At 38.7% G+C, this 18652-nt stretch overlaps 1 protein-coding gene across 1 annotated transcript; it reads right to left on the minus strand.

Annotated features, from left to right (window-relative positions):
• Positions 1–2672: 2672 nt before the first annotated feature.
• Positions 2673–18270, minus strand: LOC145493107 (uncharacterized). Its single transcript, XM_081472508.1, has 23 exons — positions 17799–18270; positions 17574–17636; positions 14253–14330; positions 13668–13706; positions 13136–13199; positions 12961–13040; positions 12232–12283; positions 11864–11909; positions 10179–10271; positions 9563–9634; positions 9398–9479; positions 8997–9075; positions 8523–8584; positions 7673–7755; positions 7447–7547; positions 6898–6953; positions 6312–6403; positions 5421–5521; positions 4640–4734; positions 3934–4002; positions 3741–3797; positions 3160–3250; positions 2673–2765 (listed from the first exon to the last, which is right to left on the minus strand). The coding sequence occupies exons 1-23, from the start codon at positions 17832–17834 to the stop codon at positions 2683–2685; spliced, it is 1674 nt and encodes a 557-aa protein (XP_081328634.1). The 5' UTR covers positions 17835–18270; the 3' UTR covers positions 2673–2682.
• Positions 18271–18652: the final 382 nt, after the last annotated feature.

Raw genomic sequence — 18652 nt, forward strand, 5'->3', positions numbered from 1 at the left:
CGAAGACGGTTGTAAACAGGGTGGCTAAATCACGTTTCACGAAAATTAGAAAGTTCCTTTCACAAATCGTGGAAAATAAAAAAACGTATTTCATGTACCACGAAAAAAGTTTCTCCTATATTCACGAAATTATTCTCGCTTAAGCTTCTTACAGAAGATGTAATAAAAGCCGGGATTAATTCAATTATCGCCCCAATTCTCCCCGTCCACTCTTTTTCGTTCAGTTGCCAATAGCTTTTACTCAAAAATGTGCAGTTTTAGGTGGTTGCATCCCGCAAAAGAATTGTGGAAAACCTCGGCGTGAATTGAGAAACTTGCATTTTCCCCTCGAAAAATGGGCGATTGTTGAGACAGAAATCGGGTTCGTGATCGTTCGCACGCACTCTCAATACGTTCGCGTCAAATTACAGTGCACATGTACATTTACGCGACGAAGGCGAAGTCTGCCCGTTACAAATGTTTGCTGCATATATACATATATACCTCTCTTTTTGGATAACTGAGATGAAAAGGACTCATCTTAAGTGGTGTGTTTATAAAATAGAATCAAGGAATTTGCAACCTTAGCCTAAAACACGTTTGTTATTGCTTATCTCTTTCTTTAGCTTTTCCTTCATTTAAAAATCTTGACGAGAATGAGCTTGTAATGTCTTTTTCAATTGCAACCAACGTCTCGAATGCAGATCAAATTTGTCAAACACAAACATGAACCATATGTAGTTGCAAATCTGTTCACTTTCTTCCAGCCACAATCGAGAAAAATTTAATTTAATCGGAAACATCGCTCGTCACAATCCAACACAACAATACCTCTAATTTATGAGCAAACTTCATTCGAAAAAAGCTTCGTAAACTAACCACAACATAATTATCGGAGTATTAAAGAGAGAAAATTTTGCACTGGTGTTTAAACGCGCAGAAATAGTGTTTAAACATGTATCCAAAGCGTTTAAATGAGTTTAAACACTTTCGTTTTAAGGCGTTTAAACGCCATTTTGACAATTCACCTTTAACCACCTTTTCCAAAATAGGGTCACATTTTATTAGGTACTCATTCATACACCTGGACAGAGACAAGCATTGTCCGAGTAATGCCTTACCCAAGACTACAGATACAGTGACCTCCAAGAGGGATTGAATCTGGACCTGTTGGCTTTTGTATGGGTTCTATTTGATTTGACGCTTGCGGGGGGCGGGGGGGGGGGGGGTACTTGGGGTTGAAATATGGAAATATTACTAAGTTAACAGATATCCTGCTGATTCTAGTTCCTGTCTAATTCCTGTCTCTCCTTTCCCCAGCCCTGCCCCCATGCCCACATAACATTAAAATCGTATCAGACAGAATCAATCAAGATAGTGCTACTACATGCAGTAAGGGAGTGTTGTTTCAGTTGTGAGAGTAATTGCTTTCTAAGCAGTGTGGCCTGGATTCTGGCTTCTCTGGTTTATTCCCTTTGCAAAAAGAAACATTTAAATTCCATTTGATCTGAAAACAGTGGCCAGTCCATGGGTTTCATTTGTAGTCACTGTTTTGTGTTACCCTGGTTTGTGTGGTCTTGTGGTATTCTACTTCTTCCTATTGTTGCGTTGACTTTTAGAAGGGTGTGATAGGGCTTGGGCAGTGAATACAGTTAAACTAATGGCCATAAACTTATTCGTATTTCACACATCTCTTGTGAATCTTTTATTTACATCTAACAATATTTTTATTAATAGGTCTCAGGGTGCGAATAACTTAATTTAATAGTATGTACAGATACTAATAGCTAATAATAATTATTAAGTGCACTGAACTTCAATAAATTAAATAATTTTAAGCATTTTTACATTAGCACAATATTGATAAATACAGGTACTGCTAAGATTAATGTCATAATGTACTCAGCCAAACCAGGTTTTTCTCGTTTTGTATTTTGCTCAGTGAAGTTCTGAGTGTTAAGGAATATATAACTTGGCAAACAAAATAAGGTCATTCATCCATTCTCGACTTAGATAATGTAATCTTACTTACGTGTTTAAATCGAACTTTCTGTTAAAAGTCTTGAAACTAGTAGCTCAACACGCACATCAAATATGAGTGAGCCTGGGGCTATAGCCGAGCGCCCAAGTGTTAACGGCACTTTTTCTTTTTAAACTAATGTTCTGAAGGAAATGAAAACTGATCGAAAACCAGAGCAAGAGTAAATAATTCAGCTATAACCTGTAAGGGTTTGTGAAGTAAGCAATTACTCCAGTGATTTTTTTGGTCTAAATTGCGGAAAACCCTCGGGTGCGTAACGCGACCTGGGAGATCTTTCGGAGACCGCGCTCGGTTTAATCAGTTCGCTTGACACTGGAGAGCCTATATCAAACAAGGCAAAGGTAAAGTCTGCATGCGAGCCAAGTGGCCCATCAGGCCGGAGCTTATCCCGGTTTCTGTAGCATGAAGCGACTAGGAGTATTTCTACTCCCCCCTGGATGGGATGCTAGTCCATCGCAGGGTTACCCCCAGCATTAAGTTCGCCGGTACCCATTTATATACCTGGGTGGAGAGAGGCACTGTGAGAGTAAAGTGTCTTGCCCAAGAACACAACACAATGTCCCCGGCCAGGGCTCGAACCCGGACCGCTCAATCCGGAGACGAGCGCACTAACCATGAGGCCACCGCGCCTCCCTATATCAAACAAAGTCTTCTCAAATAAGCTATTGGACGACGCAGATTGCAGACTTTGCGTTCGGTTTCTGTAAGGCCGTCAATGTCTTCTTCTTGAACAGAGCTGCTTCGCCTGAAAGAAATGGCAAACAAATATTATAAAAGATATCGATATTAGGATAAATCTACTAGCGTTTTATATCACGAATGCCGATCGCTGATTGGCTACGATACTCACTATCTATTCTGTTGTAGACATTGAGTAGCCTAGCAGTGTGCGCTTGTTAGCAAAATGACGGCCGATGCTTCGTGTTTTCGAAGTGCCTGTGAAGAGGATTTAGATAAAGTTTTGAACTGCTGGTAGATTTATACTGAAACGATTAGATTATTCGCTCACGATTTCTATGCGTGATCTCGAGCTCTTAATCTGATCGCTTAATAGCATTATTACTCTCTGCGATTGAACAAGAAGCTCAATATGGTTATTGAATATTCTTAGTTTTCCAAGGCAGAAGCTTTGTACGCACCCTTTCCTTGTGAAATTAGTCTGGCCACACAGAGAAACTCAAAGAAGTCCACAGTTCCGGAGTCGTCTATATCAACCTCTAACATTGCTTCCTGCAAGGGAAGTTTTCGATTAACAAACTTGTTTCAAATGTTACGCGAATTAAATATAAACACTAGCAACTCTATAGCTGCGCTCTACGTAATGACTATCCAACATATTTAATTAAATTGTTGACCACTGATACTTTGGAGTTTTTCAGGGTTTAACACTATATATGAGACGCAAATGCCCGGAAATGTCGTTTTTATGGTTAGTAAATAATACGTCTGACGAAAACCTCTAAGATCGTTAAGATTTAAAACAACCTTTGTCTAGACTGACAGCGAAGTGTAGTGAAATGCGATTTTTACAAGAATATGGTGTTTGAGGTGGAGAAATATAAATATGAACTCTTTTCCATTGGGGTTTATTGTTTGTTTGTTTTACATTTGTTTTTACATGCTTTACTTACAGTGTCGGAAACTCTTCAGGTTGGGGGGAATTGTATTAAGCGAAGGTGTGTTCTGAGCCGATACTTTCTGATCTCTGACTATTTCATACCTTTATTTCCTCTGTGGTCGCCATTCTACCCAGCGTGTCAGGAATTGCCCTTAATAACTGTCACAGGAAAAAAAATTAAAAAAATAATTTCTTTTAAGGAACAATCTCCTACTGGATGAAATGTATTGTGGTGCTAAACTGCAGTATCAAATTCTACTGTGTAAGCATGTACAGCCGTGTAGGTCGCCTTTACCTCTTGCGTGTCCAGATTATAGTCGTCATTTGTGTCAAATCTTCTAAACTGATCAAACATGTCTTGGATCTAATAAGGAATGAAATTATTCATTTCTTTAGGTTGGCCAAATGCCAAAAGTTTAACCTTGATGGGTGAATTGTAGGTCAGGGAGTGTATTTGAGTTCAATAAGAATTGAATCATTGGGCAATGCAATTCAAGAGTTTTCATTGGCCCAGCCATCGTGGTTAATGAGCAATTATGCCCTGCTCTACAAATAGGTTAAGCATTCGCAAAATATTTGGAGGCGTTCTCATTTTTTATTTCACTTTAGTTTGCTATATTTGGGGGTCGTTTTTAATACAACAATTATTCCACTCGCACTTGTTGGATATGAGATGGTAGATAGCCACCTCGGCGCCAGGCGCCTGGTTGGCTATCTACCATCTCATATCCAACGCACGCTCGTGGAATAACTGTTAATTAATAACCTGGAGAATTCAAGTGGCCCTCATCATATCCGACACTATAGCTCCAGTTTCTTATAGCGAGAAGCAACCCCCCCCCCCCCACTCCTCCATTCATCGTTCAAAAGCCCAACACATCAACCAATACGCGAATTCGTCACTGACCACCCCTCCGCTAGGCTAGAGAGGATCTCTACATGTAGTACAGGTTTCAAACAAATTCTTGTATAGAATTATTCAAAAGAATTTCTCTCGTTACCTCATTTTCGGACCATTCTGGAAAGTGTTCTTTAGCTTCTTTCAGGAGCGGTTTGCCGACCTTGCTGTCGACTAGACGCGGATGAACGCCAGTAACTAAATTATGTTCAAAAATATTGGTTAGAAAATGATAAGACGACAGCAAACCTCGGTGAAGACGGATCTCAAGAAAGCTTGAGAAATTAATGATAAAAATGATCAGAAATTATAAATTTTCCAGTGTGTGGTTACCGTAATAATTCAATTTAGCTGCCAGAGCGCTAATTTACCTCTAGTAACTCAAGGGGAGGGGCGCTTATTGGAGAGGGGAGCTTATTAAGGAAGGGGCGCTACTTTCTTTTTGAACATATACATCTGAATGTGATCAATTGTTTAAATGAAAAGCATTGTGCCAACAGATACTTTAACTCAAGAAACATAACAATAGGGGCTCTGATAGTCGCAATGCTCATTACTACTTTTAGATGTGAGAGCAAACTTCATGATTCGTTCACCTAATAAGCCTTTTTTATGTCACTGTCTTGGGTGTCATTCACAATAGGAGCGCTGAGGATTGGAAGGTGGTGCTCATACGTGGCGCTTAATTATTGGAAGGGGCGGGCTAAATCGAATCATAACTGAACCGTACTTTCGATTTCAAGGTGATTTTTTTACACTAATAATGAGCCTTGGCTCAAGAAAATCTGATGCCCTGACCTCGCTCTACAAGCAAATAATACATGCCATGGATGGAGTCGAATTTGATTGAATACTGACCAATAAATGAAGTAATAACCTCTTACCTTTGGATGATTTTGATTTGGAAAATTTCCGTGCATTTGCCTTCGCACTCTCGGACCTTCCTTCCCTCCATCCCGTCAGCAAAGGATGGTTGATATCAACCCTGCAATCATCAGATATTAAATAACCACAAAAATAAAGCTTTGAGATATTTTATAAAAATAGTTTTAGTTACCATTAAAGTTTTAGACCCGCGAATTTTCAGTTCTGAATAGACACATTACAAACTTAGAGTTGTCGCTCACGTTTGTGCAAGTTGTCCCTTCACCCATAGTTAATAGAGGGAAATAGTTAAAAAGGCCTGTAAACATCCAAAAAATAAACAAACAGACTAAAATTTGTGTTGGAAGATCCCTGACCCTGCACATCTTTTGTTTTATGCTCATGGTCATAGAGTGTACATGAATTACAATCGCAATGCTTCTGTTGGTTAGTTGATCCTCAATTTTCTTTGCAAATGTGCATTAAGTGTCAAGAGTAAATAAAGCATTGTTGTTCTTGTTCTTGTTGTACGAGCACACATAAACACCTTTTGCATTTTGCCAGGTTTTGTGCAAGGTCAACCACCAAAATAGTCAACAAAAACATACAACAAAGAACTTTGCCAGGTTTCCTAACCATTTCCCTCTATTAATATTACTATGCTCCACCGCTATTATCTTTGTCTTTGACTTTGGCCAAGGTATAAAAGTGTCACGAGATATCAAGAAACACGCCTGCTCGAGTTAACTTTCGCATTCATTACGGAATCACAATAACGAAAAAATAGTTTTAACAACTTCTGAATGACTGAGTACAGTTTTTCTTCTGAGTTTGTCTTTCCTCTCGTCGTCTGTTTACTTGCCAAGCGGATCTTTTTCTGTAATAAAGGTATCAAAGCTGATTTTTCTCACCTAAACTCGGTATCCTCCACTTCTTGTAAATATGATTCCAAATCTTGAAATGGTCTGGTGAGTTTTTTGCCAAGTGGATGGCCAGAGAGATCCTGAAAGTAGCATGAGAAAAACAAGGAATACTATTAACATTTAGAACAAGCAACACGTAAACGCAGTTTTAAGAAAAACTTCACGACTTATATCCATCGATACAAAAGTTGAAACACCTGACAAATGTGTGAGACAATTTCAATGATATACAGTGGCCTTCAACTTGTTTCCGAGCACATGGTTACATTCTTAATAGTACTTGTCTTTCAAGTTGATTTTTCGTTTGTTGTTGATAATTTGATAACAAAGACAAAACTTTGATCTCCTGTAGCCGATCTCAGCAACGATATTGACTTTTTAGCCAATCATTTGCAAGAACAAATCCTGACACTATTACAGTTTCTTGGCGACTTTCCCGCGCTTTTAAAGAGTCTTATGTTCTTCAGCACTTGTCACCGGGTCACATATTTTCCAGGTTCTGTGATTACTTTTATATTTATTTAGTGTTGCTAAGGTTTTACTACAGACATGAGGATTTACTGTTCATTTTTACCTCGTTAATTCCAAGATAGTGTGAGGGCAAAGTCGCTCTAAAATCCGTCAAAGTTCCTAGAGAAGATGTATCAAGAAAAATCAAGATCCGCTACTTGCTACAAACGTATTAAAACTCTAATTTCAGAAGAACTGCTTATCAGTTATCTCCGCTACTAAAAATATGAGAAGCTAGTTAAACGAATTCAGGAAAGGAAGTAGCAAGATGAAGTTACTGAGACTGTCAGTTTTGAGGTGACTTACGTTCAATATTTCTAAATTTTTAAGGTCAGTTCACACGAGGAATTCCGCGGCAGGATCAATCGCAGCGACATGTAGCAACAAAGAAATTGCGAACTTTTCACACAAAGGGCCTTGTTACACGAGCAAGTCTTAGCGAAAGCCCGTGCTGCACAATCTAGAATTTATGGGGACATGAGGAAACGAATAAATATGTCCCTGCAAAAGGACTCCTTAAGAAAAGCGACCTTTTTAGGTGTTTGAAAGACAGAAAAATCAAAAGAAATTTTAAGGTGCTAGTTGTTGTAGAACACTAGTCCTGTTCACTCACCTTCTTTTGCCGCAACGTACATTTTGTTCAGCATGGATGCGTAAGCTTTTTGATCCTTATTGTAGTCTTTAACTGTCAGATGTTGTCTTTCTAACATAATTCTGCAATATAATTATGAACGGCAACTTTAACAGGTACAATAACGAGTTATCACTGTAATTGCAACGGTTATGAAAGTTGCAGTATAGGATCAAACACAGCTGCATAGCTTTCTTGTGACGCTTACCTGAAGTCTCTGCTGAGTCCACTTATGAATCCTACGTAGTATTTTTGCTGTTTTTGAATCTCTCCTTCCGCTACTACTAGTAACTGAAAGAACAAAAAAGGCTCCGTCATAAGTCGATAATTTTCTTTGCATAGATGAAACAAATGTGGCTCTCAGTTTGTTTGATTTCTACTGAGTTAGTATGTAGATTCTGAACTGCGTTACCTGCCTGCTTGACCGGCCCTACCAATCTTTGGGAATTTATGCCCTTATTATCTGTCTTTCTGGGTTTCTGTTCGTCTGCCTGTCTGTCTGTTTGTCTGTCGGTCGGTGGGCTGACCGGTCTTTTTTTCTGTCGGTCTGTCTGTCGGAATATCACTCGGTATGTTGGTCCTTCCGTCCGAAGCTGGCTCGCCTGTAAACCTGTCAGTCCGCCTTGTAGCCAGCCAGTCCTGGCGTCCATCATACATCTGTCTGTCTATCTTTCTCTATCTATCTGTCCAACTGACTCTCTGTCTGTCTGTCTGTCTGTCTGTCTGTCTGGCTGGCTGGCTGCCTGTCTGTCGGTCGGTCTATCGCTCGGTATGTCGGTCTTCTGTCCGATCGCTTTCCGAATTGCTTGCTCGCTCGTATGCCTGTCCGCCTTGCAGCTCACCAGTTTCTGTCCAGCTATCTGTCTCACTGGCTGTCTACATGTATGTCCATCGCTTCGTCCAATCAAGCGTTCGTTTTTCTGTCCATTCGTCTGTCTCTCTGTCTCTCTGTCTGTCCGTCGGTCTCTCTGTCTGTCTGCCTGACTGTGCGTGTACGTGTGCGTGTCTTTCTCTCTGTCTGACTGTCTGACACATTACTGAATTCTCGGGTTACGTACCCTGTCTTTTAGGAATAATTGCTGTTTTGCTTTCTCCATCTCGCTTGAAGAAACATTGGGCACTGAAATGAAAACAGACGTGAAACGAAATAAAGAATTGACACATATAAACAGGAAAAAATGGAGTAGACGGAAATCTATTGGTTATCTAAAGTTGCTAAATTGATCAACATTAGAGCTGGTCTACAACAACATAGTAAGTGTTATATTCCTTATTGTGTCCATAATTCTTGGTTTTGCCTTATGTGTTTATCATGGGTTACGTAACCTCCTTTGGGTATTATTAGCGGGGCGTCGGTATATATATTGCGTTGTCTTCATTTGTATTCATTCGAGTCATACGACCGCCTCTTCGTTCTTGTTTTATACACGGCTCGTGTTGACACACCCCACAAGTGATTGCTCATTACATGATAAATGTTTTATATTCGGTTGAGCGGGGCAGCGAATTAGAATATAAATCATGATATTTACCTCCAGGTCCATGTGTTCTCACCGTCCCATTCTTCAGGTTTTTCTCTAATTTAAGGTATTTAACTTGATCCATTAATTCCTAGGAGAAAACAGAGGGCCATAAATTGATTTTGTATAAAGTGAAATCAAAGGTTAACAACTTTTCTCTTCGCTTTCTAATCGTTTAAGCCAATCAAATAGCAGCTCAGTGCACGTGCAAAATCTCGGCACGTGACATCTCGACGTCATCGTCCGTCGGCTGACAAACTTGCTCTTGATTGGCTACCGAGCAACGAGAAAGCCAACAAAAAGATGCTAAGCTTGTTTGTTGAAGATTAACCAAAATCTTCCTGTTATTTTGTATAAAATAACGTCTCAGTGTAAAGCAATTTATATAGACACAATGCTTTTTTATTCCATACCATAATTCTTTGATTTAATCTCGATTTTGTATCTTCTAATTGATCTTTGGTCTCCTGAAGTTCCTTTGCAAGTCTCTCCTCGCTAAATACGAAATCAGACAAACACGATATGAGAAATTAAATTAAAAATTTAGTAGCACAGTTACCTTGTTGTAGCACAGTTACCTTGACTGGACGTCTTTTATTAGCTTCGCCTTTTCTCGCTGCCATAAACTGACAGTTCCCTCGCGATGAAGCCTGAAAGGCGTTATGGAAGGTCAGAGAAAACCTACATTAACAAAACAGCCTCATTTTACACATAACCGCACCCAAATTCGCAATTAGCCAATTAGAAGCCGTATCTACTGTCCTGATATCCAGCCATATCAGGTCACTGACCTGATGTGGCTACGGTATCATGCTCACTTGGCCGAATTTGGGTTCAGTAAATACCTTATCGTACCTTTTCTGGTACGCTTCAGTGATATATCATGCTCGGTTGGTCTCGCCATGAGTATGTTAGCTTGAATACGTCTCGCCAAAATACGAACCATGTCTCGACCAAACTCGCCTCATATGCCGTCAAAGCGTACCAAAAAGATTCGATTAAGTATGAAAATTGTCTATAAAATTTTTAAGCAAGCAACCGGAACGATGATCCTGCTGGTATAGTACACCTTCAAAAAATCATTCTACGTTGTGTCGGTTTCTGCTTGTGTATTCTTCATAAGAATTGTGCACATGAGCAAAAGCTAGATATTGTGATGAAAGCACAACCGCAACCTGTATTCTTTTAACTTACTGTTGAATTTGTTTTCCTCTATCTTCTAACTGTTCCTCCAACTTTCTACACGTCGCAAGAACTGTATTCTTCTCGGCTACGGCGTATTCATGTCTTGCAAAATAGAGGGAGAAATGTTTTTAACTAAATTGTTGTGTTACTATCCGCGATTACCAAGACCGCATTTTCATTCGAGAAGCTCATGCACAACAGATTCCTGTTGCTTTTCTTTTTCTTCAGAAAATAGCAAAATTTGCGCTTATGAATCAGCTATGAATTGAAACAAACGGAAAATATTTTTTGTTGGGCAGAAACACTACCAGTTGTGGGAGTATTTGTGTTAAGACTTGTATTTCAACAGAAAGTCTCCGCTTTCTTCTGTTCTCACGACAGTGCGAATATTTGTTTCATCACTTCCCAGTGATATTTGACAGTCTATTTCCCTACGAAGGTGGAGCCGAGAGGTAAGGTGAGAGTAAAGTGTCCTTCCCAAAAAAAAACACAGGAGTCAACCCGGCCAGGGTTGGAGGACTTAGGCCTCTCACGTAGGGGCCAAACCACCGCCCAAATGTTTCATGAAGGCAATATTTGCTTGGTTTATATATTTCTGAACCAAGTTTGGCAGATGAACTTTCTTTGTTCTCCAGTTTATTTTAATTTGGAAGTTGTGACAAAATGCCAGATTATGACGTCATAATTGATGACGTCACCAAAAGTGCTATAATTTTTTGTAAAATCTGATGTAAAGATTATTTCATTGGAAAGGCCTTGACTTGAGGAGTAAAATGCTGAAAACCGTTTTTTGCTATGATGATTATTTTTTGAGATATGGTAAATTAAATATTTTTTTCGTTGTGCCCCCGGAATTTGCTTAACCATACTGTCCTTCTTAATTCAGTCTCTCTGGTTTATTTTTTTCAGTTTTATTCTAGGAAGGCTAATAATCTAGAAAAATAGAAAGTTTGATGTTGTCAAAAATCGTATGGTTTTAGAAATTTGATTTTCGGCTTTGTTAGGATGGTATTAATAGTAAAAAAACGGGTGAGGTCACAGGTTATGACGTAACAAAACTAATTTTAACGCAATAACACTAGAGGGATAATTTTTTATTCCGATTTTCTTCTTTATCTTTGCGTTAGTCATCTGGCACATCACATTGGCAACATAGCTGCATTTGCTGGAACAAAATTACGGCTCTAAATTTGGGGATTTTTCTCAAGGGGGGGACCCCATATTTTGCAGAGTTATTTTTCATATTTAAAAATGCCATATTTCATTTAATTTTTGTGATATGGACAAAATTTTTTCAGGTTTCAACTCCCCTTGATGTGCTCTTTCGAACACATTGTAAAAAAAATGCATATTAAAAACTTCAAAAGTGGCAAAAAACATGACGTCATAACTGTGACGTCACAACTTTGACATTTACTGACATTTTTGACGTAAATATAATTGGCAATAGGTCTCCTGCTCATCTGCCAAGTTTGGTGTAGACAGAGTCAATACTTTTTAAGTAATGCGAAGTAATGTGAAATACCCAAGAACTGACGAAACATTTGGGGAGTGGTTTGGCCCCTACGTGTCTTGATGCGGAGCTCAAAACACGAAACAATTGACTAATGCGCCTACCAGAGTCTTCTAGAATACTTACGCTACATTCAATCTAGATTTCCCAGAAATTAAAGTTCTTTGTCCACATCACTTACTTTTGTCGTTGATGCATCGACTCAGCTTGTTCACGTTGTAAATCAACTGCAATTGACAGCAATATAAGAGTTAGCTTCTTGACTGACAAAAATTGGGGCTTGTTAGAATACGAGCCATCCCTCTGTCGCTAAGTCCGTCATGCGTGACGCGAAAGACAACCGGGAGAAAAAATGGCCGCGCGAAGTCCTGGGGGCAAGAAACGCGCTTCTCGCCTCCAGGATTTCGGGCGGCCATTTTTTCTCGCGGTTCATTTACGGTCATGCTCCACGGACTAAGCGAGAGAGGGGTTACTTGTACTCTAGGTGCTTGCAACAAGACTGAGAACCCCTAGCCAAGAGAAATTGATCAAACCACACAGTACACTCACGTTTGAGTTTCATGTTTTCTTTCGTAAGCAATTGTTCAGCTTTAGTTTTTTCCTACAAATGTAAAATATGCAACAGTGAGAGTCTATTATTAACATTTTCAGTTTAAATTATGTTATTTATTATAAATACGACTGGAATAATTACTTCATTGGCTGAGAACAGCCAATTTATCGGTAAATTTTAGTTTCAGCCGTAGTGTAAATTAACGCGCGTATGTTCGTAATTTTCTCAGTCGTAAAACAAATGAATAGTTATACAAAACTTCGAGATATTAAGGATTTACACTACTCGCGAAAAATGACAATTTTTTGAAATGCAGCCGTCGTGGAGGCATGGTTGCCTCATGGTAAGTGCGCTCGTCTCCGAATCGAGCGGTCCGTGTTCGAACCATGGCCGAGGACATTTGTGTTGTGTTCTTGGGTAAAACACTTAACTCTCACAGTGCCTCTCTCCACCCAAGTGTATAAATAAGTACCGGCGAATAAGATCTAAATGCTGGAGGTAACCCTGCGATGGACTAGCATCCCATCCAGGGGGGAGTAGAAATACTCCAAGTCGCTTCATCCTACACAAACCGCGATAAGCTCCGGCCTGATGACCGCATGCAGACTTACCTGGAGCAATTTTAAGAGAATTTTCAAATATCATTCGTGCTGTAATGAAATCCATAACTATACTCGCATTCATACGATTATCTGTACCGTGATCACATAGACTAAGAGTTTTACCTGGATGTATTGAATGATACTGTTCTTTAAGTTTTCCAGATCTTGAGAAACGTGGTTAATATACTGGATGTAAAACGTATCTGGAGATAAGAGAACACGAAGGGGTTAGACAAACGAATCAGATACGGTATCCAACAGAACAGAAAAATGCTCAAATCAAATTTTGCGTTTTTACCGTATTCTTGAGCATCTTTTAAATTTTCTGTGTCCTGAAACAGGTCAACTTTTTGAGGCTCTTTCTGTAAGATGAAGACAAAGAACATCAAATAAACCGAAATACTTTTGATCATTAAAGTCTGTGGGAAATCAAATGGCCTAAAAAGTCAGTCGCTGGATTTCAGGTTTAAATGTTTTGTGTTCTTGATAATGATAATGATAACGATGACGATAACGATGGCGATAACGATGCCGCTGCTGCTGCTGCTGCTGATGATGATGATGACACTTCAGTCATTATTTCCAAGCCTCTCTTTTTAAGCGCCGTGTTTGGTGAATTTCGCGGAGGCAACCGGACATCGTGATGTCTGTCAGGGAGGGGGGGGGGGGATATGTGATCAGTGGACTAGCATCATACCCCATTACATCCAGTTTTCTCGTTACAGCATCGAAACTTGAGAACGCCTAGCAGAAATCATTCTTATTAGGGTAACTTACTTAAGGGAAGTCCCAGCTCTTTACTGATTAACATGCAAACGTTTCTAGCTCACCTCAAGTTGCTGCTGAAGTGTTTTTAGCTTCTCTGTTTCCTGCAACAGTGTAGGACGAAATGTTGATTAGTTCTTTTAAGGAAAGCTGTTGCCATTATTTACGGCATTGTTAAAGTAAGATTAATAATGCGTTGGACGTCTCTCTCAACAACTTTGAGAGCTTGTAATTCACGAGATTTACATTTAACCTTTGGAGTGCTCTGCTCACATTCTGCATGGATTTTAAGTTTTATATAAACAAGGAAAATTCTTGGTTTATACCTGTCATAAAACCACTACACTTTTATGTCTTTCACACCGTTACAATGGTCAACAACTCTTGATCAGATCACGTGATATCTTCTCTCAAGGTGCAAAGAGTTTAAAAGGTATAGCTTGCATTGTAGCGAAACGCGCACTAATTTTGACAATTATATTAACTCTGATTATTCTACTTACATTCGCACCCGTGAGGTAACTGAGATCTTGTTGTAACTCACTTGTAATAATTGCCTAATTGATTCGTCGTGGCCAATTATGCCTCGCTGACTTCATGGACTCGTCAATTTGTCATTGAGAATTAAGAGCAAAGCATAAGATTCTTACCAAATCGAGTTTCCTCTTCGCTGATTCGCTGGTGGGGTTGTGATTAAACTCGATCACTTTATCGAACAGATCAAACATCTGAAAGAATCAAACCCAAAAGACAGTAATTAAATTACGTTCAAGTTTGTGTAGACAATGGCAGTGTCCAGAGCTCAGAATGAAGCCTTTCCCACGCGATGTGAAATAAGCCTACCTGACTAATCATTTCGCCACAGTGCGAAAGAAAGCCAACAAAGGCTTGCATTTTGGTGGATTCCCGATTATTTTTCGTCCAGAAATGTGCAAGAAAGCCAGTTCAAATCAAACTGTTTTATCTGTACTTCTGTTCGTAGACAACAATACCATGGCGACTTCAAAATGTAAATTAAACCACAAACCGTTTTTAATTTTGAAGTATTTTGTTCTTTTTTAATAACTTGCAAGAAACCCTGACGAGACTACATAATAGAACACTATGCAGTCGTTCAGACAATACAAGACTAATACAGTAATCGTAAAGAAAAAAAATCAAGGGGGACTGAAAATTGTTATGGACTTTCGGTAGCCTTTGTCAACCTTTAATTTCCCGAAAATATACTTCGAATTAGTTGGGACTGAGCTAGAGAATTAGTTGAGACAGCTGGAATGTGGCATTGTCGTTACAATCCTTCAATTTCTAAGTCACGCTTCAAATAGTATTGCAGTGCGTGTCCCAGAGTTGATTTATCACCCAGGGTGTTACAGTTAGGAGCTCAAAGCCCGTTGGTTATTAGAGACACGGGGCACATTCTTTCACTTGTTAGGTACTCTGGGAGTCAGAGAGTGTCTGTGGTTCGCTTTCTTGTGGTAACTTATAACTGCTCATTTTTCTTGACAAAGAAAAAATATCCCCGGGCACTTGGAGTTGTACTTAATGGGTTAAAAACCTATAAGTGCGTGACTTTTATTGTTGACGCGAGAATATCGTTGTCTGGCGGTCTTTTCCTGTGTTTCTTGTTATGCCTCATTTGTAACAGAAGGCTAATTTGCATTTTCAGCAAACTCTCTATTGCGTTTAAAACATGGTTATATTTGTTCCCTTACAAAGATGCTCAGTACTATCACATTTCATAGACCTTTTGAGATTCTAGACAAACAATTTATGCTAAAGTAGATATATGATGTATACACTGATGTATAATTAATTTCACCGATGATTTTTCTTCAGTTGCCGGTACAAAACTTTACAAAGATTTAAAGGTGCAAGCTGAAAAAAACAGCCACAATTTATTTTAATTTGTCCAAAGAATTACTAGTGATGCTTTGGTCACAATTTATTTCATTGAGTATCAAACAAAATAGTATAAGTATGCAATGTAACGGAGGAGAGGACGTATCTAAGACATCTAATTGGTTGATAATCTTTCAAGTAACCCGTTTAGTTTTATTGCCTGGCAATTAAACCAATAAAAAGAACAAATGCCTACATAGGGAACCCAACAAAAGACTTTAATTAACTAGACTTTACTGGCTTAACAGAAAAATAGTGCATTTTCTGTATTTATTTGTAATATTTCAATGGATTCTGACCACAAAATAAGCTTTTTATTACCGTTTGACGTAAACGGAAGAGTAGTCTAAGTTGTAGCTGTCAGGCAAAACTATTGACTTTTATAAAGATCTTTACCTGCGGTCTGGTTGGCTTATTAAATCTTTCGTTGCATGCTAAAACAGCGAAAATAATATGGTTTGGAGAAAACGTCCCTGACTAATTTCCAGTAGATGTTTCACTTTTTGAGGGGTTAAAAGGAGTTTCGTTCTCTATTTATCCACTAAGTAATCGGTGTAAAATTTTTGTAGTCAACTGTGTGATGTCTTTACGTGACTTGGTCGAAAAAAGAGCTTCCAACCAAATTTATACGCGAGAGGGCATTTCGGTTTTTTAACTTTATTAGTTACGCGGTACATAGCTGCCTTGAAGCAAGAAAAAAAATTATCCCTCATTATATAGCAATATTGAGAAGCAAACGAGCCTTTGATCACACCTAACGAGGGATTATGTACACTTAGGTACACGAAGCAATAAATGGGACTTGGCCGCACGGATCCGTACGTGACAGGAATGTCTAATAAACGGACATAATTTTCTCAGTCTCTTATGAGTGTGACAGCGAACAAACAGTGCATAAGTGTATTAAAAACACTATGACGCTGCATATATCTGCCAGGGAAAGTCAATGCAATATAATAAAACTGTGTAAAAACGCTCAATTAAACGGCCAAATTTTTAGATCATCAGTTTCTCTCTAAAGTGACAAAACGAATCACAATTTAATTTTAAACTTATGGTAATATCTAAACAAACATAATTTAAGTTTTAACATATGCCAGTTGTTAATTCGAACATGTCTTCAGTTGTGAAGTTGAACAACTAAATATTACTTGCAAAGCAAGGCACAAATTTATTTATTTAGTCGAAATAGGAAATAAAATTAATTACGTTCAGTTTGTTTGCCATACGAAGGTTCGCCCTGAAATATATTCTGTGTGAAAGTTCAATGTCACTTCCTCGATGCAAAGATGCAATAAAAATATTCTCGATCGATGGTGTCAAAAATGTTTAGAAATTATAAGAAAGATGACCATCTCTTTAAAGTGTTCCTTTTGCCAATTTGCCCCCAAGCACGATTTGGTAAAATCGTTATGGTCAAATGATCTTGGTTACTAGGCGATAAATGAACATTACTAGTGAAATTGTACCCATTAAAATAATATTCCGTGTGCTCAAAAAACAGCTGTCAAAATTTATGTATGCCCAGTGAATAAAACGCAAAGATAAGAAAGATTCTTGATAATTTACTTCGCTTTCGAACGTTAATTGTAGAATCAGTAATGGTTTTTGCGACCTCAATAAGTGCTTTGTTCTTTGGCCTTAGTTGTGCATGTTTCGGAGCAAAGTCTGCGGTAATATCATGCCTAATTTTGGTTTTGGTAAAGATATTATTTTAAGTATTGATCAATTGCCATGATGCTCTCGTATACATTCGAGTCTGAAGTTAGGTTTGAAAAACTTGCGTTCGATAATCCAACTTCCTCAACAGTTTGGCTAATTATCTTTAGTTTACTACCATCAAAGATGTCTCACATAATCATATGAGCTTCGTTTGTTTTGGCTGATCTCAGGAAAAGCTCTCTAATAGAAGATAACGAGAGAGTAAACTTTCCGCTTACAGCTGAATAGTTTCGTCGACGAATTGAATTATTCAGAGCATTAAAGCAATTTGCCGAATAATACAGGCGAGGATAGGTTCATCTGAAACGCGAAACAGTGCAGTCGAACTAAAGGAGGTTCATAGAGATTACCTTCGCAACTCGTATTTTCATTTCTTTGGTCCTCTTCTTCATTTCAACGGATGAGCCATCCTCCTGTGAGATATCATCATAAACTGGCATTATGTTTTGCGGTTTATTCAACGAAAAAGAACATTCGATGAAGAGACACCGTTGTCCGCCTAACTGAGTGGATTCAACAATTGGTTGAATTGTTTACGAAGCGAGTGTTGATAACTCGGTCCAATATTATCTCACCTTCCCAGTGTTTCCACTGCGCATAGTTGTTGTCATTATAAGTGTGCGTCTGCAGGTTTACATATGTGTCATCCTTGCGGCCTTAAAACCGAAAGGTCCCAAACTGTCTCGTGTGGTGAACTGTAAACTAATCCCTTCACGCTTTCGCTGCGAAGGACAATGTTGCCATGGATGAATTACTTCATTTCAGCGAACAGAAGCCGAGTAAACTACGACCGAAATTTGGATTTCTGATTAGAAATTTTCCCTCTTCCTATGTAAACACAAAGCAATTTCCTCTTAGCTACCGCATCTGCTTATTAACTCGGTTGAATATTAAAAAGGCTCGGGGGAATAGGTCAATATTCGCCTGCCCAAAGCACTTCTGTGGGACGTCAAAACATGTTTAAAATTCATTTACTTCGCTTTCGCACTAAAAATCTTTTGTATAACAAACAAAGCACTTCAAAGCTAACTAATGAGTTTTTATTACCTAAATAAATTGTGGTCAAGCTTTTCGCTGTTTTATCGACCATGAAAATTAGAAATACACAATGACGATAAAAATTAAATACATTTTATCTCAACTTCGCATTTGACATTATAAAGTCGTTCCAGTGATACGGATCAATCCGCAAAAGTCATTATTTAGAAAACAAAGGGCGCAATTGTTTTCAGTCTAAACGTAACCATCAGCAAGACTGCTCGATTCAATGTTGAACATAATATCTGCAATAAACCTATTCGACAAATCTTCAGAAGTTTACGGTGAGCAAAAAGGAGACTAAGCGAGTTGAGAGAGCCATTTCTGAGGAAGTCTTTCGAGCCACCTGCTAAAGAAATTACACATGCGCCTTCGTATTAAAGATTGCTTT

This window comes from Orbicella franksi, chromosome 7, assembly GCF_964199315.1.
Source record: "Orbicella franksi chromosome 7, jaOrbFran1.1, whole genome shotgun sequence".
Classification (NCBI taxonomy): domain Eukaryota; kingdom Metazoa; phylum Cnidaria; class Anthozoa; order Scleractinia; family Merulinidae; genus Orbicella; species Orbicella franksi.

Excerpts from the sequence above, each read along its gene's own strand:
- LOC145493107 (XM_081472508.1), bottom strand. The coding sequence starts at position 17,834 with ATGACAACAACTATGCGCAGTGGAAACACTGGGAAG. Across the intron at positions 7,548-7,672 it reads GGACTCAGCAGAGACTTCAG|AATTATGTTAGAAAGACAAC; the intron begins GTAAGCGTCACA and ends ATTATATTGCAG. Across the intron at positions 4,735-5,420 it reads CAAATCAAAATCATCCAAAG|TTACTGGCGTTCATCCGCGT; the intron begins GTAAGAGGTTAT and ends AACATAATTTAG.